Source organism: Odocoileus virginianus, chromosome 24 (genome assembly GCF_023699985.2).
Source record: "Odocoileus virginianus isolate 20LAN1187 ecotype Illinois chromosome 24, Ovbor_1.2, whole genome shotgun sequence".
Classification (NCBI taxonomy): Eukaryota; Metazoa; Chordata; class Mammalia; order Artiodactyla; family Cervidae; genus Odocoileus; species Odocoileus virginianus.
In genome coordinates, this window is record NC_069697.1 from 13,386,744 (window position 1) to 13,414,395 (window position 27,652).

Consider the following 27,652-nt stretch of genomic DNA (forward strand, 5'->3'; position numbering starts at 1 on the left):
TAGATTTGATCAGTGGTGCATATATCTTGTGATTTAACTGTAGTAACTGAAAATAAGCAATCTACTATCTAGACATCTTTTTCATTTGCTTGATACAAATAATCTATATACATCAGAATATATTTCTATAATCTTTATTTGATTACAAATAACTTGGTGCTCAACTCCCAAGTAGGACAGAGATTTTTAATATCAGTGTGGTCCTGTGGCATATTTTAGAGAAAACAGGAATTTGAAAATGAGCTTTAAATCCCAAGAGAATTTCCCTTAAATTTAGAAGCCATGTCTATTTACACATCACTAGAGAAAATGTTTCTTCTATTTTCTTGTTTACGGACTTAAAAAAAAAAAAAGCCTGTAGGTCTGCGAAATTTGCAATGTACTGAACAGACAGATGAAAATAGTTATGATTGAATTAATAAATATAAATAAGAGTGAGCCTTCTATAGCAGCAGGAGCAATGCAGGATCTTCAGTTAATCTATTCTTTCTTCATTTCCTCAAGATCAAGGCAGCCTTTTCTCATAAAGAACAACAATGATATGATAACACCTCATGTCTGTACAGCAGCTTTTATTTTTTCAAAGAAGTTTTTTTCTGTTCTCACAGTATCATTGTTAGGAAAATAGAACAGGTAGGTTATTTTTATATCCTTCAGAAAATTGTATATGCATTCACTGAGCATAATTTACAAAAATGGGAAAAAATGAGAAGGTAATGAATATGAGACTTCAGTGAGTATTTAGAGTAGATTAGTTTTACTATATTTAAAAATTCATGTTTTTAAAAATATTTTCTTATTGCCACTTAAGTATATCCAAACTTGTAAAATTGTAAATTTATTATCCACTTCTAAGCATTGTAAGAAGAGAGAAATAAAAGATTAATTCAGTGTAGAGATCAGTGTTATGGAGATTTTCATTCTTTCTTTGAAATCTATAAATCACTGTTATTTACCTAAAATTTGTAAATGTAAAGTATATGTTATAATTGCTTATGCAGTATTTTCTGAACATCATATAGGTATCTTTTTCTACATATGACACTCAAACCATACATGATAATTTACCATATATTGAAATTAGTATATTTGATGATATCCTCTGAATTCAGAAAATGACAAAGTACTGAATTATAGAATTTGATATTAATAAAAATTTCATGGAATGATATTATATCCAATAATTCTGTGTCACATATAACCACTGACTTAATTAAATCTTAAACAATTAATGTATTTCAAAACTTTTCTTCTGGACTAGAAAAATTCAATATGATTATTTTAAGAGTTAACTGGTTTCTTCCAGACAAATTAAAATCCAGTGGTCACTTTTCTGCATATATTCTATTCTTGATGTGTCTGAAGAAAGAAATAGTTAATGAGAATTGCAAAACCTGGAAAAAAGGGAAACAATAAGAGATCAAAATGTAATCAATAAGAATAATTTGTAAAGTTAACACAGTGTAATCACCAAAATGTATTCTGCAAAGGAAAAGGGAGGAAGGAGGGTGAGACCATTTCTGAGTAAGGTACATATATATCATTGTGAATAGGAAGTCAGCAGAGTAAGTCTTCTAGGGTAACCCAGCTGTCACCAAGTTCATTTACAGAGAGGGAGAAGGAATAGACTGCTCAATTTTAATTACATGGGCTATCACTGGGCTAGATGCTGTGATATATTGCTGATGTTTGGTGTTCATCATTTTTCTAATGTCATCACTTCCAAAAAACTGCCTCATCCTGAAAGATGGTCTGCAAAGGGTAGATGATAAACTGGAACACAATAATGTCCCCCATTCAGTCTTATCTTAATTGCCTCAGGATGAATACAATAGAGAATAAACATTTAAAAAGAGTATCAATGTTTATAAGACTGTCTTGTTTACCACCATCCTGAGACTAAACACTCTTACCAGTTGAAAACCTTTTAAGGAACTTTAGGTGAGTGCCCTGGTTGTTGTTCAGTTGCTAAGTTGTGTCCTGGTCTTTGCATGCCAGGTTTCCCTGCCCTTCACTATCTCCCAGAGCTTCCTCAAACTCATGTCCATGGACTTGGTGATGCTGTCCAGCCATCTCATCCTCTGTCACCCTCTTCTCCACCTGCCCTCAATCTTTTTCAGCATGAGGGTCTTTTCCAATAAGTTGGCTCTTCACATCCTGTGGCCAAAGTATTGGAGCTTCAGCATCAGTCCTTCCAATGAATATTCAGGACTTATTTCCTTTAGAATAGACTGGTTTGATCTCCTTGCTGTCCAAGGGATTCTCAAGAGTCTTCTCCAGCATCACAATTCAAACACATCAGTTCTTCAGCATTCAGCCTTCCTTATGGTCCAGTTCTCACATCTGTACATAACTACTGGAAAAACCATTCCTTTGACTATACAAAACTTTGTTGGCTAAGTGATGTTTGCTTTTTAATACTCTGTCTAGATTTGTCATAGCTTTCCTTCCAGGGAGCAACCATTTTTAAATTTCATGGCTACAGTGACTGTCTGCAGTGACTTTGGAGCCCAAGGTAAGAAAATATGTCACTGCTTCCACTTTTTCCCCATCTGTTTGCCATGAAGTGATGGAACTGGCTACCCTGGTCTTAGTTTTCTTGAATGCTGAGTTTTAAGCCAGCTTTTTCACTCTCTTTTTTCACCCTCTTCAAGAGGCTCTTTATTTCCTCTTTGCAATCTGCCATTAGCGTGGTTATCATCTGTATATCTGAGGTTGTTGATACTTCTTTGTGGATCAACATAAATTAAATTTGCTATCTTATTTTGGCCAAAACACATGTTATATATTTATTCTGTTATACTCTACACAATAACAACCTATACAGTCTTACAATTTCTTTGAATTCATACACTTCACTAGCTTTTATTGGTCTTCAACTGGGACTGGAGAATGAAGTACTATTTCTGAACCTCGATTTTGCAGTTGGCACAATGGAAGTCAAGGAATATGTAGATTTTGCTTCCCATTGTATCTCCAGCATCTAGTACAGCACCTGACACATGGTAGATGTTCTTTTCCCTTCCAGATTTCTTGAATGAATGAATGAAGCAATGAATGAAAGAGTGTATGATTGAATAGATTTACTAATGTCAAACATCTGCCTAGATTTAAGAAATTTGCCAGTGTACAGACTGCCAATCATGGTCAACTCACTGCCAAGATATGAAGTATTTTTTTTAATCACAAAGAAATGAAATCATTACCTCCCAGGAGAACAAGTTATTTTTTTTTTTTATAAAGCCGTTTAAAAAAATACATGTTTCTATTTTTTTGAACAATGCCACACACCATGTGGGATTTTAGTTCCCCAACCAGGAATTGAACCCAAGCCCCCAGCATTGGAAGTGGGGTGTCTTAACCAACTGAACCGCCATGGAAGTCCTGGATGACAACGATTTCCAGGCTCCATCCAGGCTGATCTAAGGATATTGCCTCCAGTTGGGACCTCTTGTGTGTGAACAGTTTCAAGGTCCTGGCTCCTATTGGATTAATTAGTCTGCTTAGGTCTCCATCCGGTTGTTCTACAGTGTATCCCATATACTTTATACTTAATTTTGTTTTATACTTAAACATATAAACAAAAACTTACCTCTGAAACCAAAAGTCCAAAGTTAATTCCAATTAATGTCAAAGCATTAGCATGATACCATGTGTTGATTTTATTTTCACAACCCTAAGGAAAAGAACTTACTTAGATTGGCTTGGAGATATAAATGGTTTTATACATAATTCCATTACAGAGAAGAGACAAAGAGATTAGTAATTTACCAAAGTCTAAAGAGCAAGTCAATATCTAACTGGAGACTGGTCTTTTTAGCCCAGAAAGCTTCATATAATAGCAGGATGACCCAGTTGCTACTTTTTAAGTTGCTAAGATGTTGTCAGGTAGTCGAAATCAGAAATTTATTAAGTTTTGAGAGGGATTTGATTTTCTGAACACTACTGAAATTCAGCAGGGTATATACTATTGCCTAACATGATATTTCCCAAAGAGAACCTTTTTTGGAGAATCCTCCAAATGGAGACTCCTTAAAGGGAGATTCCTTAATGGAAATTCCTTAAGTGGAGATTAAATGGAATCCTTAAATGGAGACTCCTCATTTATTAGATTAATCTAATTGTATTAGATTAACACAAAGTATTAGTATTACACAAAGGTATTAGTATAACACAAAATATTAGGTTAACAAAAATGTTAATTTTATTAACATTAGAATAACACAAAGTATTAGAAGTTATTGGGATGGAAATCCCCAGTTCATCATGTCCTATATCTGTAAATAGCAGTTGCTACAGATGAACTTCTACTATGGTTTCTGCTGCCTTAATGTGAACACCACCCTTGACACATCTCGGATTTCCTCCCTTAGTTTTTGCCAAACCTCATGCCTCTTTATTTCTGCTGCTGCAGTTCCTTTACCAGTCCTATACAACTGAGATTCGCCAAAAGGATCTCCTCTGTCAAAAGATGGCTGAGGAGAGACTTAATGGAATCCCAAGTTCTAGGCACACTTAGATCACATATTCCAGAAAGTTAAATGAATTTATTAGGTAAGTGATATAACCCACTTCTCTGTGGTTTCATTAGCAAGGTGCTTAAGAATCTAATAACCATGAATGGCATTGTTTTTAATACAACAATTTGCTCAGGATTCTAAAATGACTTGCAGAAAAAAGGCGGGGGGTACTGTAAACACTTGGAGAAGCCTTGGCTTATATTTACCTGTAGGTATGTTGCATTCAGTGGCTCATCACAAAACCACTTTCTTAATGTAGAATTTGTGCAAGAACATGGCACCTGTTCTGAATTTTCTTTATTCTTATTCTTGGTCCAATCTGTGTAATTTTTTCGGCCACAACACTGAAACTAGAAAAATGATTCTATAAGTTTTACTATAGAATATTCAAAATGCAGTTAGTTATATGACCCCTATGCTTCTCAAATGGTTTTATGATAAATGTATTAATTTATTCTACATTGAAATATAACAGATTAAACAAGTATATTTTTTGTTTATTTAAACTATTAACCTGTTGCTGCTATGGTTGATATTAACCAGAATTAAAGATCTTTACACATATAAGTGGGCTATGTTTGAATGAAATTGTTATATATGAATTTACCTTATTGAGTTCAGGATGAAAGATATACTTGATTTACTAAATCATGTTTAGAGCCAGAACATAGGAGGGCGAATCCCTTGAGCCATACCTTCTCCTAACTATAACAGTTGATTATGATTTCTCCAAAATATGCTGCCATATGTGTTTAATATACATAGAGACTCAGGGTTATTTCTATATTCTTAGGGTTAATGTAAGATGTTAACCTTATATTTTGTTTTGTGTGAAAAGCTGCCACCAAAAAAAAAAAAAAAAAAAACCAAAAAGGTAATAAGGAGGATTCAAAGAAATGATCAAGCATCTATGAAATGTCTCATTTCCAATCCTATCAAGTTCAGTTGAAAGGTGTGAAAGAATCAGTTATGTATTTGTCACCCAGAAAATAAGAGAAAGTTAAAGTGAGTAGTTTTTAAAGTGTCTGAGGAGGCCTTGCAAATAGCTGTGTAAGGGAAGCCTAAAGCAAAGGAGAAAAGGAAAGATATACCCATTTGAAATCAGAGTTCTAAAGAATAGCAAGGAGAGATAAGAAAGCCTTCCTCAGCGATCAATGCAAAGAAATAGAGGAAAACAATAGAATGGGAAAGACTAGAGATCTCTTCAAGAAAATTAGAGATACCAAGGGAACATTTCATGCAAAGATGGGCTCGATAAAGGACAGAAATGGTATGGACCTAACAGAAGCAGAAGATATTAAGAAGAGGTGGCAAGAATACACAGAAAAACTGTACAAAAAAGATCTTCATGACCCAGATAATCACGGTGGTGTGATCACTCACCTAGAGCCAGACAACCTGGAATGTGAAGTCAAGTGGGCCTTAGGAAGCATCACTATGAACAAAGCTAGTGGAGGTGATGGAATTCCAGTTGAGCTATTTCAAATCCTGAAAGATGATGCTGTGAAAGTGCTGCACTCAATATGTCAGCCAATCTGGAAAACTCAGCAGTGGCCACAGGACTGGAAAAGGTCAGTTTTCACTCCAATCCCAAAGAAAGGCAATTCCAAAGAATGCTCAAACTACTGCACAATTGCACTCATCTCACACGCTAGTGAAGTAATGCTTAAAATTTTCCAAGCCAGGCTTCAGTAATAGGTGAACCGTGAACTTCCATATGTTCAAGCTGGTTTTAGAAAAGGCAGAGGAACCAGAGATCAAATTGATAACATCTGCTGGATCATCGAAAAAGCAAGAGTTCCAGAAAAACATCTATTTCTGCTTTATTGACTATGCCACAGCCTTCAACTGTGTGGGTCACAATAAACTGTGGAAAATTCTGAAAGAGATGGGAATAACAGACCACCTGACCTGCCTCTTGAGAAACCTGTATGCAGGTCAAGAAGCAACAGTTAGAACTGGACATGGAACAACAGACTGGTTCCAAATAGGAAAAGGAGTATGTCAAGGCTGTATATTTTCACCCTGCTTATTTAACTTATATGCAGAGTACATCATGAGAAACGCTGGGCTGGAGAAAGCACAAGCTGAAATCAAGATTGCCAGGAGAAATATCAATAACCTCAGATATGCAGATGACAACAACTTTATGGCAGAAAGCGAAGAAGAACCAAAGAGCCTCTTGATGAAAGTGAAAGAGGAGAGTGAAAAAGTTGGCTTAAAGCTCAACATTCAGAAAACTAAAATCATGGCATCCAGTCCCATCACTTCATGGCAGATAGATGGGGAAACAGTGGAAACAGTGGCAGACTTTATTTTTTGGGGCTCCAAAATCACTGCAGATGGTGACTGTAGCCATCAAATTAAAAGACACTAGCTCCTTGGAAGGAAAGTCATGACCAGCTTGACAGCATATTAAAAAGCAGAGACAGTACTTTGCCAACAAAGGACTGTCTAGTCAAGGCTATGGTTTTTCCAGTGGTCATGTATGGATGTGAGAGTTGGTCTATAAAGAAAGCTGAGTGCCAAAGAATTGATGCTTTTGAACTGTGGTGTTGGAGAAGACTCTTGAGAGTCCCTTGGACTGCAAGGAGATCCAACCAGTCCATCCTAAAGGAGATCAGTCTTGGGTGTTCATTGGAAGGACTGATGTTGAAGCTGAAACTCCAATACTTTGCTCACCTGCTGCGAAGAGCTGACTCATTGGAAAAGACCCTGATGCTGGGAAAGATTGAGGGCAGAAGAAGAAGGGGACGACAGAGGATGAGAAGGTTGGATGGCATCACCGACTCGATGGACACAGGTTTGGGTAGACTCTGGGAGTTGGTGATGGACAGGGAGGCCTGGCGTGCTGCGGTCCATGGGGTCACAAAGAGTCGGACATGACTGAGCGACTGAATTGAACTGAACTGCAAGTGAGTAAGTAGATCATTATTTTCTAGGCTTGTTATTGAAAGTTATAGCATCAGTACCACCTATGTTGCAGTATGTGCCAACAGTCTTGGAAATGTTGAATGACTAATATAGTACTTTAGAGACTGGGTACTGAAAGTTAATAAAATCTACATATACTATCTCAATGCTCAATGATATTCATGGCTAGGAAACATAAGTTGGAATCTCACGAATGACAGTGATGTCATACATATAGAAGTGTTTTCCTGATTATCAGTTAATGACCATAGGAAGGTTTAATACACTATTAGTCATAATGCTATCTGAAAATGCAATACCTTTTCAGATCACATACACCAAAGAAAAAATAAGGTGAATAAAATAGTTTATAATACATTTAATTTCTCCTAAGAAGCATTTCTGTTATTAAACATACTAAAAATAATAACTGTTTATGTGAAACTCTGGTATAGCACATGAGCACAAAATCTAGAGTAGGGGACTGAATTTTGGCTGTGCCATCTATTAGCCATGTGACGCTGGCTAAGTTATGAATTTCTCTACCTTCATCAACAAAATGAAGATAACAGTTCTTACCTCATTGGACTGAGAGGACTAAGTAGTTAATATATGCAAAGCACCTAAAAAAGGAACTGGGGCCATGTAAATGTTTGCTATTTTTTTTATCAAGCATTTACTATGTTCCTGTGCCGATCTATTCTTGTAACCATTTGGCTGACTACACACATTCCCTTACCTTGCCAAGAAACATCTGAACAGTGAAATAATAACCCTAACAACATTAACTAACAAGTATTAGGTTGCTTACTGTCTCCAAGATCCAAGGCTTTCTATGTATTAAATATATTATTTCCTTTGTTCTTGACAACCAGAGGTAGGGGTTATTCTGCCTATTTTGTTAATATGGTACCTGAAGTTAAGAAGATTTGTTATCCAGGATCATAAAGTTAGCACATGGCAAACCTGATGTTCAGGCTCAAATGGGAACCATCAGGATACTCTGTTGCCAGCAGCGACTGGGCTTAGAATTTATCTCCCCCTGGATGTAATAGAGTAGGTTATTGTTACAGTTGGCAGAAGACTCCCAACACTTTTACAGCTGAATCCAGGTTAAAATGACCAGACATCAATTGACCCAGAAAAGTAGATACACCTTACAAAAGAAGGGTAAAACTTAAGATCTGTAAATTTAGACAATCCTATTGCACCTCATTTGTTTAGAAGAAATACAAGAACCTTACATTCCTGTGCCCACCCCCTGTCCTTCCTTGTCTTCCCACTTCTCAGCTGTCACCTTTGGCGTCTAATTTTTTACTTTTATGATAATTTCATCTTACTGTTTTCTGCAGAGCATTCAGAATCATCCACTTGGGTATATCTTGAGGAAAATCCTCAGATCCATACTCAGAAATGATGGAATCAATTTTATTATGCCATGCTTGGTGAACCTGTTGAAAATTTTATTAAAAATGAAAACTTGATAGAAACTTCCCTTATGGTTTCTCATAAGAAGTATTCAAACTCAGTTTGTTATTTTCAACTTATTTCTAAGTGTTTTTTTTTTTTCTTCATTATTTTTAGCAATGAGCAAGTGTGAATACCTTTGGTATTTTACACTGTGATCTACAGGAAGACTACATTAGACTTCTTTTATGATTACGAAGAAAGTTATGTGCTGCTATCCTCAATGTTGAAGGGTTCTAAGATTTCTTCTCATAATGTCAGGAAAAATTGTGAAAGACTTATAAATGGAAAAGATGACTGAGGATCTTTTCAATGGAAACTAGGTTTTCTCTAGTGTACCTTCAGGGTTCTCTGATTCTGTGAGTCTGTACCTTTGACAGCCTTTAATTTATTTTACAACTTTGTAAGTTGTGTATTTGTCGGTCTCAATATCCCAATTCAAATGATTCTTTGTTGGAGGGAACTGCAGATGAATTTTTCCTGGTGGGGATGAAATTGATCCCTTTCCTTTCAAAGTCAGTTTTTACGTCAGTTTTTGCATCTATATAAATGTTTTCTCTTTGAACTCTCCTTCTAATTAGTTTTTATATCTAAAATAGTTCCCACATTAACCAAGATGTTAAATAAAATTAATGACCTGAATCTACTGTATATTTTACAAGAATTACACTTTTTGATTTAAAAATTATCTTTTCATAATGCTAAAGCAAAAATAGTCATATCTGAAAGGTAGGGGAAAATTGTTATTTTGAAATCTAGATATTGCATGGGTAATTTTCAAAAGAAACTTATATAAGCATTTAAAAATTTATGTGGCTTTCATAAGTAAGTCCTAATTTGGTCCTAAAAAATAGTTAAAGATAGAACTTCCAGATGTTATTTTCATTTTATGAACCATGATACAGATACTCAAGAGAATATGATATTTGCTTTGTTTACATGAATGAAGAAGAGGTGTGACTTCTAAACCTAAATCATCTGAAATCTAGTCTAATACTTTCTCATTGTAATATGCTATCTTTGAATGATGAAAACTAAATAACTGGTTGGAATACTACAATAATTAAGACACCTGTACATGTTAAACTCTTACACACTTACATCTAAGAAGCTTAGAATGATATAATGTGTTATTCATATAATCTATTTCACATATTCTCTGAGTTAATTTTTATTCAGAATAGAAAATGATGCTTTTCTATTTTATACTGTTGTGATAACACGGAGTCATATCTTCATTTACCTTTTAAAGCTCAACTTGGGAGGTTGAGAGTGCCCACGAATCACACTTTAGCATATAAGAGTCAAAATGATTTTCATATATAATCTAGGTTATCACTAAATAAATAAAATTGCCTCACACATATTCAATGTGAAAAATATCCAGTGAAGCCCTAGTGCATCTCCAACACTGAGTCAGCATTATGAATGACATAAAATATTTAAAAGCTCATGAGAGCTTAATCCAGTTTGAACTGTAGAAGTCAAGGTGATATAAACCTAAGCTGCTATATCTAAGACTGGTTAACAAATGTTAGAGTTCAGACTCTGTCATTTGGCCATGATATATTTTACATGTATTTCTGGGCTCAAAACCTCAGTTTTCTGTTCTAGAAAGCAGGACTTACAATGCATCTCTAGGATTTGTTATGAGGATCAATAATATAGTGCCAATAAAGTGCCTATCACAGTCTTTGGCACATGGTAGTTATTATTAAATGAGAGATTTTATTATTCCTAAAATAGGTGGAGAGGAGTATGTGAATAATACTTAAATAAATATGGGTGACATTGATTAACTGTATCCATGTGTTAAAGGTCCTTAAGTCTGATATTCAGGTTCTATCACCAGGTCCAAAAGTTAGAGGATGATGTGTTGGGATCAAGACCGCTTTAGAGGACTCACTTGACTGTGTGTGCATGCACACACACACATGCACACACATTTTTTCACGTGGAGAGAAGAAATTTTAGATCTAAATGTCAAGTCATTAACAATAGGCCCTAGGTAATTAGATACCCAGGACAGATGCCAAGCACAAGAGAGCAAATGAAGTTGGAAAGCAATGGTGTTATATAGAAAAGATTTTGTTGAGGTTTGGCTATTAATTATGCATTGAGATATATATATATAAAATTTGCTTTGCTCATATATATCATATATATGTTATATATGATATGTGTATATATATATATATATAGAGAGAGAGAGAGAGAGAGAGAGAAGGCAAGCGCAAGTGAGAGAGAGTTTGAAGGCTAGGAACCATAGGAATTGGTCAGGGTCACCTTCAAAATTCAATAAGGGAGGACTTTCCTGGTGGCCCAGTGGTTAAGAATCCGCGTGGCAGTGCGGGGCACATGGGTTCAGGCCCTGGTCCGGGAAAATCCCACACGCTTCGGGGAAACCAAGCCTGTGCTCTGTGACTACTGAAGCCTGCATGCCTAGAGCACATGCTCTGCAGCAGAGCCATCGCAATAAGAAGCCTGGGCAACACAGTGAAGAGTCGCCTGTGCTCACCGCGACTAGAGCAGGCCTGCAGGCAGCAACAAAAACCCAGCACATCCAAGAAATAAATAAATAAAAATTCTTTTTTAAAAGTCAAATAAGGGCAGGTAGAGAGCTCTTAAACAGCTACTCTGTTACAGGGACTTTATAACTGTCAGTTAATGATAACTCTATAAGGTAGTAGATGAAGACGCAGGTTTAAGGACTGACTTCAAGTCCATGGTCTTAGTGTTATAAGACAGTCTCCCAGGATACAAAAACAGTCCTTGACTGCACGGAAATACTGAAGTTTCTTAAAGATTTGAAAGTAACTATAGGCTGTAAAGAGGTAAGTTGTGTCACCAAAAAGTTTTCAGGCAATTTATTATGTGCTTTTTTGAACTTAAAAAATATAAATCACCTGTTAATTTAATTTTGTCACTTATGGCCATAACTATACAAATATATGAATTATTCAGTACATCTTATTTAATGAAATCGCTAAATTTAAAATTAGTACTAATTAGTATCTTTAGAAAGTCTAAAGATATTTCTTTACAAGAACAGAATATAGTACGGTGATGTGGTTATTAGTGATAGCCAGGGTTGGCTGAGGGGGCCAGTTTTGGATTCCCCACTCTAAGTATTATCTCCTGTTCCCCCGCATTTTTTGTCATTTACAACAACATTCTCAGTCTTCTGCAGACAGAGTTAAGACATGAACTCTGTCCTCCATTCCAATCTGATCCTTGTCTCCTTTCTATTATACAATTCTAGTACGTCTATTTCATCCTTTTTCCCCTAAAGACATTTACTTACCTTTAGCTTTTAATATAGTTTTAATATAGGTTTAGGTCTCAATAATCTACAACATCTGATTTTCCTATTTTTCAAATAAAAGGATGATGTTCCCATACCTCTTCTTTCTTTGCAAAGATGAGTGTTGAAAGTACAACCTGAACACCAACAGCCCACATTAACAATACTGCATACTACGAGAAAAGAAACAGAGAGATGAGAACCATGCTCCTAATATATTTTTTAGATACTACAGTGATGGAAAATGCACATCATATGAAATATGCAGTCTTAAAATATACATGGGTATTACTGAAGTTTCCTGTTCTCATATACATGAGTGTTACATCAAAAGGCAAAAAAAATCAATGAACATTTGGATAAGAGCAAGATAGAAAGAAGTGAAAATATTTCATGAGAACTCTAACAGACTATTTGGTCTAATGGAGTTGATAATAATACCCTCTTCATTCAGATCTAAAACTCATAGAGGGGAATTTAAATATCTTGACTTCTACTTAACACCACTCCTCTAACACTACAGAACTCACTAAATTGTGACCAGATATAAACTATTCCATCATGCACAAAGTAATGACAGCCTTAACAACAAGAAAATAATGAGAAAGTAACAAAGGCAACGGCAATAGTAGAGTCTATACGCACATTTGGACTATTGCTTTGAAAACTAAAACTACTTCAAAGCCAAACAAAATGATTTTTGCATTATTTGACTCTTTTCTTGTTTTAAAATTTATGGCCACTGCAATCTTCTTCATTATAGCAGTACAGTGTTACATATTATCTAGAATTCAAAATAACTTCTAAAGTGATGTGTCTGAATATTTTACTAAATAAAATACAAGAATGATTTAGTTAGTATTATTAGTTTTACATATTTTAAGCATTTAATACTTTAAAACAGTCCATTAACATTGCTTACTCGACATAAATTGTGTTTCCTATTTTCAGGGACAAAAATAAGTTTTGTCTTTAGATCTGTTTAGAATTTTAGGTTTTTAATACTTCTAAACACAATACCTCACTTAATCTTCATTATCAAGAAATAGTGGTGAAGACAGGTAGAGACAGAGAAAATGTGCAAAACAATTTTTTGTTTTTTAAGTTACTGGGTTTCTTTTCAATGGCAAGCTGGTTGAGGTCTAGTGGACCCTTGCTGGTTTCTGATTCAATGGTAATATGAAATGCTACATTTGCCTAAGCTATTATTCAACTCTGTAGAGAGTTAATTTACAGAACTCTGATAGTATCAATAATACAAAAGCCCCATCATAATGCAAATGATTACTATTCATGAAAATACAAATGAATACAGTTTATAGAAAATATAAATCTCCACAAGTCTAATTCTCATTTAAACCAGTTGTGACTTCTTACTGGTTCCCCTATAATTAATTATTTAAATAAAGTCTCTGACACATGTTCATTTTCATACAGGTAAGTCATGATTTTATCCTTGAAAATTATTATCTTTTAACCTCAGTTAGATGTCTACAGAAATAAGACTAAAATTTTCCTGCAAGCCATTTCTGTCCCAGTTTTCATATCCAAAATCAGAAGTCCCATGAGAAAATTATGCTAGAGCCCCCAGAATAAAAGAAAGATAAAATTTGAGAGCTAAAGGTGTGCCTTTGAGAAGAATAAGAAGAGAGTGAGGCCTTTTTTTCCAGGATAAGGTGGCAAGACCCCAGAGGGAAATGAAGGTGTGGTTTCCAAATCTGCCTAAAATGCTTCTGCCCTGGGTAATATTCAAATAACAAGAAGTAGCAATTACCAACAATAGGCAGCAACTAATTCCTCTACCAGGCAGGACTCCTTCAATTGCTGTGTCATTGGCAGGGTTGACTGTCTCAGGTTTCAGGGGAAGTAAACTGCAGGAAAGGAGATGAGGAAATGGTCCCTTACCAGTCCTTCACAAAAGAATTTCACCGATATGCCTGTACTGGTACATACTGATGAAGAGCAACCCTGGTTTTGCTGCTCCAGGCCATCCAAACAGCAAATGCTCAGTCCTGAAGGAACCTCATCAGCCGGGAAAGGGAGCGCTTTTATGGTAACTGGTGTAGACTGATAACAGAATCCAGAGTGATCACCAGGACTTCCTGTGCGACATGAGTTAGGTATTCTCGGCAAGAGGCACCATTGCTAGATTTCAATTTCCTATCGCAGGAAAGTGCCTGTGAATTAAAACCAATTTGAGGACTTCCTGGCGGTCCAATGGCTAAGACTCCGAGATCCCAATGAAGGGGTCCTGGGTTCGATCCCTGGTCAGCAAACTAGATCCCACATGAAACAACTGAAGAGCCCATAGGCTGCAACTAAGACCTGATGCAGTCACATAGTCGCTAAGTCACGTCGGACTCTTTTGCGACCCCATGGGCTGTAGCCCACCAGGATCCTCTGTCCATGCGATTTTCCAGGGCAAGAATACTGGAGTGGGTTGCCATGTCCTTCTCCAATTTGATTTAAAGAAAATGTTAAAAGCTATATTTCATCTGAAGATATTATGAAGAAGATATTAAGAAGAGGTGGAAAGAACATACAGAAAAACTATATAAAAAAGATCTTAATGTCCCAGATAACCACAATGGTGTGATCACTCACCTAGAGCCAGACATCTTGGAGTGCGTTCAAGTGGGCCTTAGGAAGCATCACTATGAACAAAGCTAGTGGAGGTAATGGAATTCCAGTTGAGCTATTTTAAATCCTAAAAGATGACGCTTTAAAATGGTGCACTCAATATGCCAGCAAATATGGAAAACTCAGCAGTGGCCACAGGACAGGAAAAGGTCAGTTTTCACTTCAATCCCAAAGAAAGACAATGCCAAGAGAATGTTCAAATTACTGCACAATTGCACTCATCTCACACGCTAGTAAAGTAATGCTCAAAATTCTCCAAACCACGCTCAAGAGGACGTAAACCGAGAACTTCCAGATGTTCAAGCTGGATTTAGAAAAGGCAGAGGAAACAAATTGCCAACATCCGTTGGATCATAGAAAAAAACAACAAAAAACATGACAGGACGTTTTAGGAAAAACATCTGCTTCACTGATTACTCTAAAGTCTTTGACTGTGTGGATCACAACAAACTGTGGAAAATTCTTAAACAGATGGGAATACCAGACCACCTTACCTGCCTCCTGAGAATCCTGCATGCAGGTCAGGAAGCAACAGTTAGAACCGAACATGGAACAACAGACTGGTTCCAAATAGGAAAAGGAGTATGTCAAGGATGCGTATTGTCACCCTGCTTATTTCACTTATATGCAGAGTACATCATGCAAAATGCTGGACTGGATAAAGCACAAGCTGGAATCAAGATTGCCGGGAGAAATAACAATAACCTCAGATATGTAGATGGCACCACCCTTGTGGCAGAAAGTGAAGTGTAACTAAAGAGCCCCTTGATGAAAGTGAAAGAGGAGAGTGAAAAGGCTGGTTTAAAACTCAACATTCAAAAAACTAAGATCGTGGCATCTGGTCCCATCACTTCATGCCAAATAGATGTGGAAATAATGGAAACAGTGACAGACTTTATTTTGGGGGGCTCCAAAATCACTGAAGATGGTGACTGCAGTCATGAAATTAAAAGACGCTTGCTCCTTGGAAGAAAAGTTATGACCAACCTATACAGCATATTGAAAAGCAGAGACATTACTTTGCCAACAAAGGTCGGTCTAGTCAAAGGTATGATTTTTCCAGTAGTCATGTATGAATGTGAAAATTGGACCATAAAGAAGGCTGAGTGCCAAAGAATTGATGCTTTTGAACTGTGGTGTTGTATAAGACTCTTGAGAGTCCCTTGGATTGCAAGATCAAACCAGTTAATCAAATCAGTCTTGAATATTCATTGGAAGGAATGATGTTGAAGCTGAAACTCCAATACTTTAGTCACCAGATGAGAAGAGAGCCTACTCATTAGAAAAGACCCTGATGCTGGGAAAGATTGAAGACAGGAGGAGAAGGGGATGACAAGAGGATGAGACGGTTGAATGGCATCACTGACTCAACGGACATGAGTTTGAGCAAGATCTGGGAGAAGGTGAAGGACCGGGAAGCCTGGTGTGCTGCAGTGCCTGGGGTCAGGAAGAGTTGGACACGATCGAGTGACTGAACAACAACGTAGTTCACCTGAATCTGTGGATTGGTATGTGATCCACACCATTCTCATGTATGGTAAATGACTCAAGTGCAGATTTGTATTCCTCATTATGAGTTATATTTTCATGTATATGCCTGGGGAGAGATAGTGTGCTAACCTGATGCCAGAGTCTGGCCCCCTCAGCAGTTATATTTCTCTTGGTTAAATTATATATTGTGGTCTCAATTATAAGTTAGCATCCCATATAGTACACCCACAGGGAGAAAATGTGCCAACTACAGGCCACTGTTTCCTTTTCCCTCCTAAGCTTCAGTGTTCATTGACTTTAACACATTTTATTCTGATTTTAGTCTTCATGTTTAAGTTTAGTTAGTTGTAGTTCACCTTAGGCAATAGTACATGTTGACCCTGTTTGAAAATTAATATCTAATGTGTTAAGTGTTGAGGTCCAGATTTTGTCCACTGAAAACTCAGCAAGAAAATTCTGCCTAAGCAAAGATTCCTGGGAGGGGACACTTCATTGCCTTGCTCCCAAGAGCCCATTATAGTGCATTGTTTCAGTGACATAAGTCATTTTTTTCCTCACTTGTGTAATTTGAACACTGAAAATCAAAGCTACAAATTCAAACTATTGAAATGAAATACGTACCAGAATTAGGAGCCACCTGATCTCATTGTGAATTCCCAAATAACCCAAGAGACAAAGAAGAAGAATAGCAGATCCAGTTCCAATCAAAATTCGAAAAATATACACTGTCAAGTGATTATTTTCATCTGTGGAAACCACAAAATAGCTATTATTAAGTGATATGGTGATATGTTTTCTATTTAATAATAAATGCAGCAACCCAAGGTTTCCCTAAGCAGCTGTTGCCAAATCACTAGGATTCTCTTTCTTTCTTTTTTAATCTCATTCTAGCACCTCTTACTTATTCTTATGGACTTTTCTTCCTTTAATGACATGATAGAGAATTTCTTCAATCTCAGAAGATCTCTTTAAGTTAACTTTGTCTTTAATGTCTTCTATAAAAGAAGATAACTTTTTCTTGCATGAATTCTTCTATGTATAACATATGTCCAAACATTTATGTATTCATTCATTCATTCATCAAAAATAGTTTGAGTACCTAACATATGTGGGCTTCCTTGGTGGCTCAGTGATACAGAATCTGCCTGTCAATGCAGGAGATGTGGGTTCAATCCCTGGATCGGGAAGATTCCCCTGGAGAAGAAAATGGCAACCCACCTGAGTACTCTTGCCTGGGAAATCCTATGGACAGAAAGAGGCTGGTGGGCTATAGTACCTGGGGTCACAACAAGTCAGATATGACTTAAGCAACTAACCAACAGCCTAACATGTGGGTTAAGTTTCCCTTGTATGAGACCCTGAGTTTATTGCTAATATGGCCCCATTAAAAGTGTATTTTATTCTCTCCCCATCTGGACTGAGCTCTCTGGGCTAGAGACTATATATATACTTATATAGTCAACAGACTAACTGTTAAATGGTTAGTGCTATGGCAGATGTAGTGCTTAACAAATAATTTTTTAAAGGGAGAATGAATACATTAAATATGCCCTAGGTTTTATGGGAGAAGACCAGAGGCAATGCGCAGTGGTGTGCTGGAACAAGATTGTTCTGGCACATAAAGCCAAGGGTTACATTTTCACAAGATCTGTAAGCTACCTCAGTCCACATTGGCACCTTAAAACTGGCCATCCTGGGATTCTTTAAACCACAGAAATCAGCACATTAAAAAAAAAAAATCCTCTATTGCAGAATACTTACTGGCATAGTACCGGGTAGAGAAGCACCTAATTCAGTAGGGGGAGAAGGTGAAGGTAGGCAAGATTACTGGAGAAGGTAACACTTGAGTTTAGGCTCTGAATGATAATTGGAAATCGCTACATTGAAACGATGGAAGCATTCTGAGACACAGGACGGTGCAATGTGTTTAGAAAACTTAGCCTTGCTGGCAGTTAAGTTTCAGGCAGGTGAGACTGGGAAGGTTTGCAGGAGTGAAATTATGTGCTGTTTTCGAGTCTTCCTTACTGGAATTAAGCTCCGTGAGGACATGCCCTTTATCTTTTTTGTACACTACTGTATCCTTAGCTCATGGGATAGTGCCTAATGATATATATATATATCATGTGTGTGTATATATATATATATATATATATACACATATACTTCTTTATCCATTCATGTATTCATGTACAGTTGTTTCCACATAGGGAATATTATATTTCTAACCATGTGATGGTGATGGGATATGGTATCTGAGTTGGTTTGGTTTTTTTCTTTTTGGTTGTGTTGAGTCTTTGCCACTTTGCTCAAGCTTCCTCTAGCTGTGGAGAGCGGGACTCTCGCTGTGATGACTTCCCTTGTTGCATAGCACAGGCTTGAGGCTTGGGCTTCAGCAGTTGCAACTGTCTGACTCTAGGACCCATGGGCTCAGAGGTTGTGGTTCCGGGATCTAGGGTACAGGCTCCGCAGTTGTGAATGCGCTTAGTTCCCCTGCAGTATGTGGGATGTTCCCGGATTAGGGATCGAACCTGGGTCTCCTTCCTTGGCAGGCAGGTTCTGATCCACTGCACCACCAGGGAAGTCCGGTAACTGAGTTTTAAAAGAGATTATTTAACTTGGGCAGTGAAACTATATTGATCTCCATTATCTTTTAATATTTATAAATCTGTAAAAGTCTCGAGTTAGCAGAACCGCAATCCTTTATTTCTCTCATCTCTCTTGCCCAGAGTTTCTAGCTTTTTCTCTTAAAATTCTCTCTCCTTTATGGTCTTGGATTTAAGTCTTCTTATTTAATAAGGTGTTTCTAAAACCAATTGATGAAGACCTTCTGAGGAAAAATTGAACAGTACTTAATGAATTTTAGGGAAACACTGCCACCTGCTGACTAAGTCACATACTCAGTTGCTTAACATTGAATGCCTTGTTTGATTTAAAGAAAGCAAAATAGATACATACCCAAAGCTGTGAAAAAATTATTTCCATCTAATAAAAGCCATGTACCAAATCCCATGAGTAAAAGTCCCAGAACCTACAAAAAATAGCCAATACTTATTTTTTAACTATCTGCTAATAAAAATGTACATTTTCCTTACTAAATAATTATGAAAAAACTTACCAAGAAAGCTCCATTAATGAGGTTAAGAAAGTATTTAAAAATCAACCTCTTGTTTTTCCTTAACATTATTTTTCTCCGCATATACTGATAATTCTGAAAAGATAAGCACAACTTTCACTATAAACACCACAGTAATAACTTGAAATAATTCTGCCTACTCATATCTTTTATTTGCATATTTTCCCTCACACCAGCAGTCAGTATCACATTCCTCTTTGTTCTCCTGAATATAACAAAATATTGAAGAGTGTCTTGAAACTGTGTCTGTCTTTATCTGCACTTTTTTTGTCCAGACAGTTGAGATCAAAGGGCATTTGTGTAACATGTCAAGAGCTGCCTTACTGAATTTCCTGCAGTTTTCAGAAAGTAAAGTATTTTGTTTGCAGTCATAACACACCTTGTTCTCCTTGCCAGAAATCTTTCCTTTACATCTGACTGCCTTCCTCTTTCCCAGAAGATTGTTATCTCAGAAGCCTTGCCCTAATCTCGCTTTGTTGCCTGTGTTCATCTTTACTTTCTCCCTTCCTACGGAGACTTTCAGGCCCTTAAGCAGAGAGAACAGATCTTGTATATCATAACCCCAAGTCTAACATATAGTGGGAACCATGTGTTACAAATACAGATTTGTTGAATCAATCAATCAACAAATTATATTTTTATTTATATAAATAACAATTATATTATTTTATAAATAATGAATAATTATTCATAAATAGTGAATTATATTATTTAACTAGTTTACAATTTACTTTGGTATACAGTACAGTGAAAAGAACTAACAACGTGGTTTTTTAAAAAAAAAAAGTCAACATTTATCCTACTGGTTTTGAGTGCTTAGCTAATTAGATATGTAGGTTTTACATTTTCTTGGGTATGTTCCTGGGTTTCCTTTTTCCTTTCACTTTTTCAGTTCTAGCTAGCTCCATATTTTTAAAAGTACTGTGGTTTACACTGTTTCAACACATGCAGCCGATAACTGACACAGTGCCAAGCGAGAAAGTGAAACAGCATAGAAGCCCTGTACCCCTGTCCTTGGAAGGAAAAGGCTTTTGCTTTAGTCTCCCAGGCCTCCCTTGAGTCTCAAAAGGCTGACTCAAGAGTTAATGACTAGGAAATGTGAAGATGTAGAAACAAAGAATAGCTGTTGGGCTAGGGAACTGGTAACAATTTAGATTAGAAATCTGCCACACAGCAGAACCACTGAACTCATAGCTCCCTGAAAGATACAAACAAAGGCCTGACACATTCCTAAGTTATTTTTATAAGAAACAGGTCCCCACCAGATGAAAACTGCTGACCATAAGAACACAGATCCGAGAGTGGTTGAAACCCAGGGATTGATGATGCTGAAGACTTCACCTTGATGCCAGCCAATCCAAGAATTGTGTACAAGCCGATCACATGCCCCTGAAACCGCCTCCCTCACACCACCTTTAAACCCTTCCCTGAAAGCCACCTGGGACCTGGGACCTTTCGAGCAGGAGCAGCCTGTTCTCCTTGCTAGATGCCCTGCAATAAACACTGTGCTTTCCTCTGGCACAACCAGTGGCAGAGGATTGGCTTTACTGCATGTGAGCGAGTGGACCCAAGCTTGATTCAGTAACAAAAGCAGGTTTAGTAAGACGAATTTGAATCTGTCTGTCCCTAGTTAGGAAGAAACCAATCCATCTGTTGAACTGAAAGATGCCTTAGAAAGTGGAAAGTAAGAGATGTGTAGGACAGCACCCACGCACTTTCCTCTTTACTTCATCCTAAGGCCATATTCCTCCTAAAAAATCCCCAAGGTATTTCTTCACAGCTTCAGAGTGTCTCCAGGCTTTATCTTCCACCCTCTGCCTCAAAATCTGCTGCTGCTGTTTGGTTTCTCCACTTTCTGTCCTCTAGTCTTATTCGTGGATTCCTCCAGTGCCTGGACTTTCTGGATGGGACACTCAGTGGGAAAGACCGCCCGATTTGTTGTTGTTGTTGTTTATTTCCAAGATGCTTTAGATCTACATTTTTGGCTTCAGTTTTACTTACCGCAGTACATGAGAAAGCTGTGATCCTCTTCTACAGTCTGAACAAGAAAGTGAAAGTGAAAGTTGCTGTCTTGTCTGACTCTGCAACCCTATCGACTTAGTCCATGGAATTCTCCAGGTCAGAATACTGGAGTGGGTAGCCTTTCCTTTCTCCAGGGGATCTTCCCAACCCAGGAATCAAACCCAGGTCTCCCACATTGCAGGCGGATTCTTTACCAGCTAAGCCACAAGGGAAGCGCGAGAATCCTGGAGTGGGTAGCCTATCCCTTCTCCAGTGGATCTTCCTGACCCAGGAATTGAACCAGGGTCTACCTGCATTGCAGGTGGGTTCTTTACCAGCTGAGCTATGAGGGAAGCTACTTAAGCCCTAAATCCTGGCTTCTGTTTCTCTACAAATGAGAAAGAGAAAGAAGACTAATAAATGATAACTCTCTACAGGGACTCTGGTGTGGAATGTTGAACAAGAGGCTTGACTGTTGATCTGATAATAGTTAGCAGGTTAGAGTCACAGTTAAAATGTTTTATCAAAGGACCCAAATACAAAAATAAGCTGATGTTTATTCTCTCTCAGTCCAAGATGTGTAATTGGTTCTCTCCTGGGAAATCATCCTAGACATGTGGGGTGTTGCTCCAGCCTGTTAAAATATATGGCTCCCAAATTTGTTCGAGGTGCAGTCTCTACAGTCAGCAGAAAGGAAGGGGATGAGTAAGCTCAGGTGAACATCTTTTAAACACGCAAGGTGGAAGTTGCATGCTTCTCTTCTGCTTATCTTCCACTGGCACACAGCAGTTAGTCACATGGCAATTCTCAGCTGGAAGTGGAGGGAACTACATGCCCACAATGAAGGAGAGAAGTGAATTAGGGTGGGAAAAGCCAAACAAAATGCCCAACAGGAAATTGTGATATGAGAGATAATCAGAGAGAGAAAAAGACAGCTTTGACATATTTCATTATGCTTTAGTATGAATAAAAAAAGAATCAAAGATGATCAGAAAGATTTTTTTTTACAATGGGAAAATAAAAGAATAATGATAATCACTGGGATTGTTTGAAAAAATTCACAAATTCTATTAATTTAATATTTAAAAATTCAGGTTGAATTGATAAAAGAAAATCTTGTGGTTAAGCACTGGAAATTTAGGGCAGGCAAGTGGAGAGCATAGACAATATAGAATTGGGGTCATCCATAGAGAACTGATATCTTGGGAATAAATGAAGGAGATAAGGGACTAACCATAGATTACAATAAGCAGAGGTTTGATTATAGAAAATTACATAATTAGGAATTTGGATTTTATATTTTTATGTATGTATGTATTTACTGATTTAATTTTATTTTATGGCCACACCTGTGTAGCATGTGGGATCTTATTTCCCCAACCAGGGATCAAACCCATGCTTTGTACATTGGGAGTATACAATCTCAACCACTGGACAGCCAGGGAAATCCCTGGATTTTTTAAAAATCAGACTTTATGAAATGAGAAAACAATCATTTCCAAAATACTGTTGAATGAGACAGATGTCAAAGAGGGAGAGAATTCTGAACTCTCAAAGTCAGCTGACTTGGTTAAGGAGGATGCTCATGGTAACTTCAAAACAATAGAGCTTTAGTCCATTTAGACCATTTTCTATTAATTGTGTATGTTTCACCACCTATGTCAGTCAAACTATTTTTTTCCCTTCACTTATACTGAAGTAAAGAGCTTGTTGAATAACTTTGGACTCTGAAAGTTTTCTCTTTTTAAAGAGAATAGATAGAAAAGAATGTGGTTGGGAGTGATAGGATCAGAAATTTTTTAAAATTCCCCCTTTTTAGACAGTAAGTCAATTTGATCAGTTGCAGAGTTATACTACTGACTGATGAAGGTTTGAAAGTTCTTTTTGCAGAATAATTTTTTTTTGTTCAATTCTAAATTAGAAAAATAAAATATTGGTTTGGGAATGTGATAAAAATTTAGATTTTTTTTCTTTTGGTAGTTCTTTCTCAATAATAAATGAACCACTTCTAAAAGTAATGGCAAAGTTTGGAAAGCTTTTGTTCACTGAGGTTTGATAGTATAGAGAGGAAGATGATTAATCACTCAGACCAGCCTGTTCTTTGTTTTCTTCATTTTAGGGAAAAAAATTATGTAGCTACCACATGAAGACAGAGAAACCATTGTGGTAAGATCGTGAATCCTGTTGATATTTGAAAAGTGAGAAAAGAGATTATGGCATTTGATAGTTATTTTTTTCTTTGTTTCCAGAATGGACAAAAGCCCATGATCACACTAAGCTATTGTTTAGATTTGTTGCTTTTAAGCCCCACCCGCTGCCTGTCCCATCCATCACTTGAGACTTCACTTCCATTGTGTGCATGCTTGTTAGAGGGCAGGGTGTTGGGCTACATATTTGTTTAACCTCTCTAAGAACTCTTCAAGGTATCTGTCCTGAAAGCTGCTAATTTATGGTCTAGCAGACTTATATTATATGCAGATAGTAACCAACTGTGAAGGAAAGAATGAGAAGTGTGATGCCAAGTAGCAAAATGAATGCTTCACCAATAGCAACCCCAAACTGTCCCCCGCCCTGCATCTTGTAGGGAGGCAGGGAGATTTTTGCTGTTGTGTTTCAAAAGCTGGAACTGAATCTGCCATATTTCCTGTTGCTGCTGAAACCACTCATAGAAGACGTGCTGCCTATGTGCATTGTCATGCATCTTAATGTCAGTCTTTTGCTTTACATGACATACTTAAGTTGGTGGTTTTGTTTTAGTGTGGTAGAGATTTTTCGGTTGTGTTTAGTGTTGCTTTTACAGATGGTTAAGAGTCTGCCTGCCGTGTGGGAGACTCGAGTTTGATCCCTAGGTCCGGAAGAGCCCCTGCAGAAGGAAATGGCAACCCACTCCAGTATTCTTGCCTGGGAAAACCCCATGGACAGAGGAGCCTGGCAGGCTACAGTGGATGGGGTCACTAAGAGTAGGACACAACTGGGTGACTTCACTTTACTTTAGCCCATTTGGGCTGCTATAACAAAATAGCAAAGACTAGGTAGTCAACAGAAATTTATTTCTCACAACTGTAGAAACTGGAAGTCTGAGATGAAAGGTGCAAAGTTTCAGACTTCTTTTATCCTCATATGGCATAGGGAGCTCTGTGGGATCTCTTCCATAAGATCACTAATCCCATTCATGAGGGCCCCACCCTCACAAACTAATCACCTCCTCCTAAAAGTCCCATCTTCCAACACCATCACATTGGGTGTAAGAATTTCAACATGTGAGTTTTGAGGGGACAAACATTCAGACCACAACAAACAGTTCAAGTTAAAGAGAACATATCAAACCAGGTGTCTCAGCAACCAGCCAAGGAAACCCTAAGCCATGTTTGCACAGAATGGTAAAGAGATGGTCCTGTGCTGATCTTTTCAGTTATAAGCCGCGCATACTAAAAAGGTTGTCAGTGAAAATGATTTGCTTACACAAAGGTACACAAGTTAGTGCAGTTTCCTATGTAAATATTTGTAACGTGGTAGACATATTTTATTTTGTTATAGACAAAGAATTTTTTTCTGACTTAAAGTCCTGGTATGGTATTTCTTTGGTTCATTTCCTGATTCCTTAATAAATGGTCTAACAGCAGAGATATTTTTTAATAGTACAAATGCTATAGGGAAGGAGAATTTACAGTAACTCACCTATTCATAAGTGTCACTTTTCATTAGTTAAATAATACTCTAATAACTGTTTTTAAGTTCCTTCTAAGTGCCAGAAGATAGGAACACACACCCACATACCCACCCACCCACACACACACACACACAAACACACACAATGAATAAATAAGACAAACGGTTAGGGAACCAAACCTGTGGCCAATTCTGAATTGTGTGTTGGGGGTTCAGAGTCTGGGAATAAGTGGAACTGGGAAGTTTCAGAAAGGAAGTGAATTTGAGGTAATCCTTGAAGAATAATTAAGAGGGTTCCAGTCAGACAAAAGGGGCTTCCCCGTGGCTCAGTGGTAAAGAATCTGGATGCAACATAGGCGACATATGAGATGCAGGTTCAATCCCTGGGTCAGGAAGGTCCCCTGGAAAAGGGAATGGCAACCTGCCCCAGTATCCTTCTGGTCTAGAGAATCCCACGGACAGAGGAGCCTGGTAGGCTCCGTCCATGGGATTGCAAGAGTTGGACAAGACTCAGTGACTAGAAAACAACAACACTTCATAACTAAATATATACCACTTCTTGTTGGCAAGATCCCATGGACAGAGGAACCTGGCAGGCTACAGTCCATAAAGTCACAAAGAGTCATATACACCACTGAGCACAAAGACACATAGATAAAAACAGGTTAGAAGAGGAAGTTTTCAATACAAACGGAACACTGTTCCCAGGCTTTGGAGTGAAGTGCGTGAGGGCTTGAGTAGAGTGGCGAGAGATGCCAGATAAGGCAGGAGAAGCAGACCCAGTGAAGATTGTGAGTGTTTCCTAACAATTTGCAAATAGTCATAGACTATAAATCAATTCAACTTGAAACTATTGTTTAACTATGCAGCATTTAGCAAAAATCTATTTAATTGCACTCTTCCTAGAAATTATACCCTAAGTGAATTATGTTACTTTTTCCATAACCCTTTAACCTGAGTAAGTTTTTTTTTTGGTTGTTTGTTTTTAATAAGTAACTTGAAAGTATGAGTTGTAGAAACATGCCCCACAAATTAATCTTTAGAAGAACTTCCAGGATTCTTCTTTTTGCTATTAATTTGTTTGACAAGGTAAGCATTAAGAAGGAAAGAAATTCAAACATCTTCAAATTAGTTGTTTAAAGTCAGTTTTAGAAATTAATTGATTACTAATGGATTTGATATTCTTTAGGAAAAGCATGAATAGTTTCATAATTACAAAAAAAATTTTAAGTTTAATGTGAATTGCAACAAAATATGTTCAAACATTTTAAATGAAGAGTTTGAAAGTTTGTAAATCAGCAACATAACTAAAAAAAGGAAAACTGTTACTTGAGTATGGTCTTTAATAATGAAAATATCCAAAATTTAATTCTAAAAGTAGTAGTTTATTTTGAAAATCATTTTCTTTCTTGAACGAACAGGTGATGTGTTTTTTTAATATCAAAAGTCTACTGATTTCTCACTCTGTATTATTAATTCTTAAGTTGACACAATACATTTTATTATTCAATTGTTACCAGGAAACATGGTCTATTTTCTTTCAAAGGCTCAGTGATATTGTTTGCTTTTAGCTTAGTGTATATCAGACAGCTTCTACAATTAGCTTAACTACTTCCTCTTGGAATTTAACACTTCATTTGCAAACTTTAAACAAATGAAAAATCAGTTATATACAATATATTTGCTTAACCAATAATAAGAACTTTATGAATTTCTAAGTTAAATGTTATGATATAAGCTTAAAATTCAAATTTCATATTAAAACAATGTGTGTCACTGTCAATATTTTACAGTAAAACATATTCCAGAATATAATTTTTTAATTTCTCACCCTACACATCCATTCACTTAGAAAATTTTGATAGTCATTGCTGATTGATTTTTTTTCTATTTTAAAAGAAACTGGCGTGACGGAAGGCAAACAATTTATTGGCTTTTCTTCCATACTTCCAGGCCCCGCAAATCAGTATTCAAGAGTAAGGTTTTGTGAAATGTACAATTTACACAGGAGCAACTCAAGATTCACTAGATGCATATAAAAAAAACAAGTAAGAGACAATTTAAAAGTCAGGCTACCTCTAATTGTGTAGCTGTAAGAAAGTGTTGTTTCTTTATTAAATACTTTCCAAAATTAATGAAATATTAAAATCTACCTGGAATAAAATGTAAGTTCCGCACCGAGCTTCTGAGATGAAGCGTTCGTTCTCGTTTGGAATAGAGATAGTTTGTCCTGCTGGGGCACCTGTAAAGCCCATCTTCCTTGGGATTGGCGGTTGCCATGGTTACTCTTTGTTTGGAGGGCGGGCGCTGTTTTCCAACAGAGCTGGAGGATTCAGCCGCTGCTGGGTGAGCGAGCACCCCTCAAGACCCGGGTTGGTGGAGCGGGAGGCGCCGCAAAACTGCGGGGGCGCAAGTGGAGCCGGGCCCCTCTCCGCCCGCCAAGGCCAGGCTTGAGGGCGAAGGGGGACCGCGCGCCCAGGGAGTGCTGAGCCAGTCTGTAGAGCGCGAGGCTCC

The 27,652-nt window shown here is 37.2% G+C and overlaps 2 protein-coding genes across 7 annotated transcripts in view; one reads left to right on the top strand and one right to left on the bottom strand.

Annotated features, from left to right (window-relative positions):
* On the bottom strand, positions 1–27,421 carry TSPAN19 (tetraspanin 19). Of its 2 annotated transcripts, XM_020883307.2 has the most exons (9): positions 27,292–27,420; positions 19,451–19,543; positions 19,291–19,363; positions 16,957–17,081; positions 12,303–12,377; positions 8,774–8,884; positions 4,727–4,870; positions 3,593–3,676; positions 1–1,394 (listed from the first exon to the last, which is right to left on the bottom strand). In XM_020883307.2, exons 1-9 carry the CDS (start codon positions 27,391–27,393, stop codon positions 1,326–1,328), a joined length of 876 nt encoding a protein of 291 aa, XP_020738966.1. In that variant the 5' UTR covers positions 27,394–27,420; the 3' UTR covers positions 1–1,325. The 2 variants fall into 2 exon arrangements, with proteins under 2 accessions (XP_020738966.1, XP_020738969.1); XM_020883310.2 differs by lacking the exon at positions 8,774–8,884 and having other exon boundaries at positions 27,292–27,421.
* LRRIQ1 (leucine rich repeats and IQ motif containing 1) overlaps positions 27,405–27,652 on the top strand; it is a 210,896-nt gene continuing 210,648 nt past the window's right edge. For 4 of the 5 annotated variants that reach the window (XM_070454293.1, XM_070454295.1, XM_070454296.1 and 1 more), the window contains exon 1: positions 27,405–27,484. In XM_070454293.1, coding sequence (XP_070310394.1) covers positions 27,417–27,484 — 68 coding nt within the window. In that variant the 5' untranslated portion in view covers positions 27,405–27,416. The remainder of the gene's footprint in view (positions 27,485–27,652) is intronic. The other variant, XM_070454294.1, reaches the window with a different exon arrangement.

Coding starts and splice junctions, on each gene's coding strand:
- TSPAN19 (XM_020883307.2), bottom strand. CDS start 27,393: ATGGGCTTTACAGGTGCCCCAGCAGGACAAACTATCTCTATTCCAAAC. Junction 19,544..27,291: donor GAACTTACATTTTATTCCAG/GTAGATTTTAAT, acceptor TTATCTTTTCAG/AATTATCAGTATATGCGGAG. Junction 19,364..19,450: donor TCATTAATGGAGCTTTCTTG/GTAAGTTTTTTC, acceptor TATTTTTTGTAG/GTTCTGGGACTTTTACTCAT.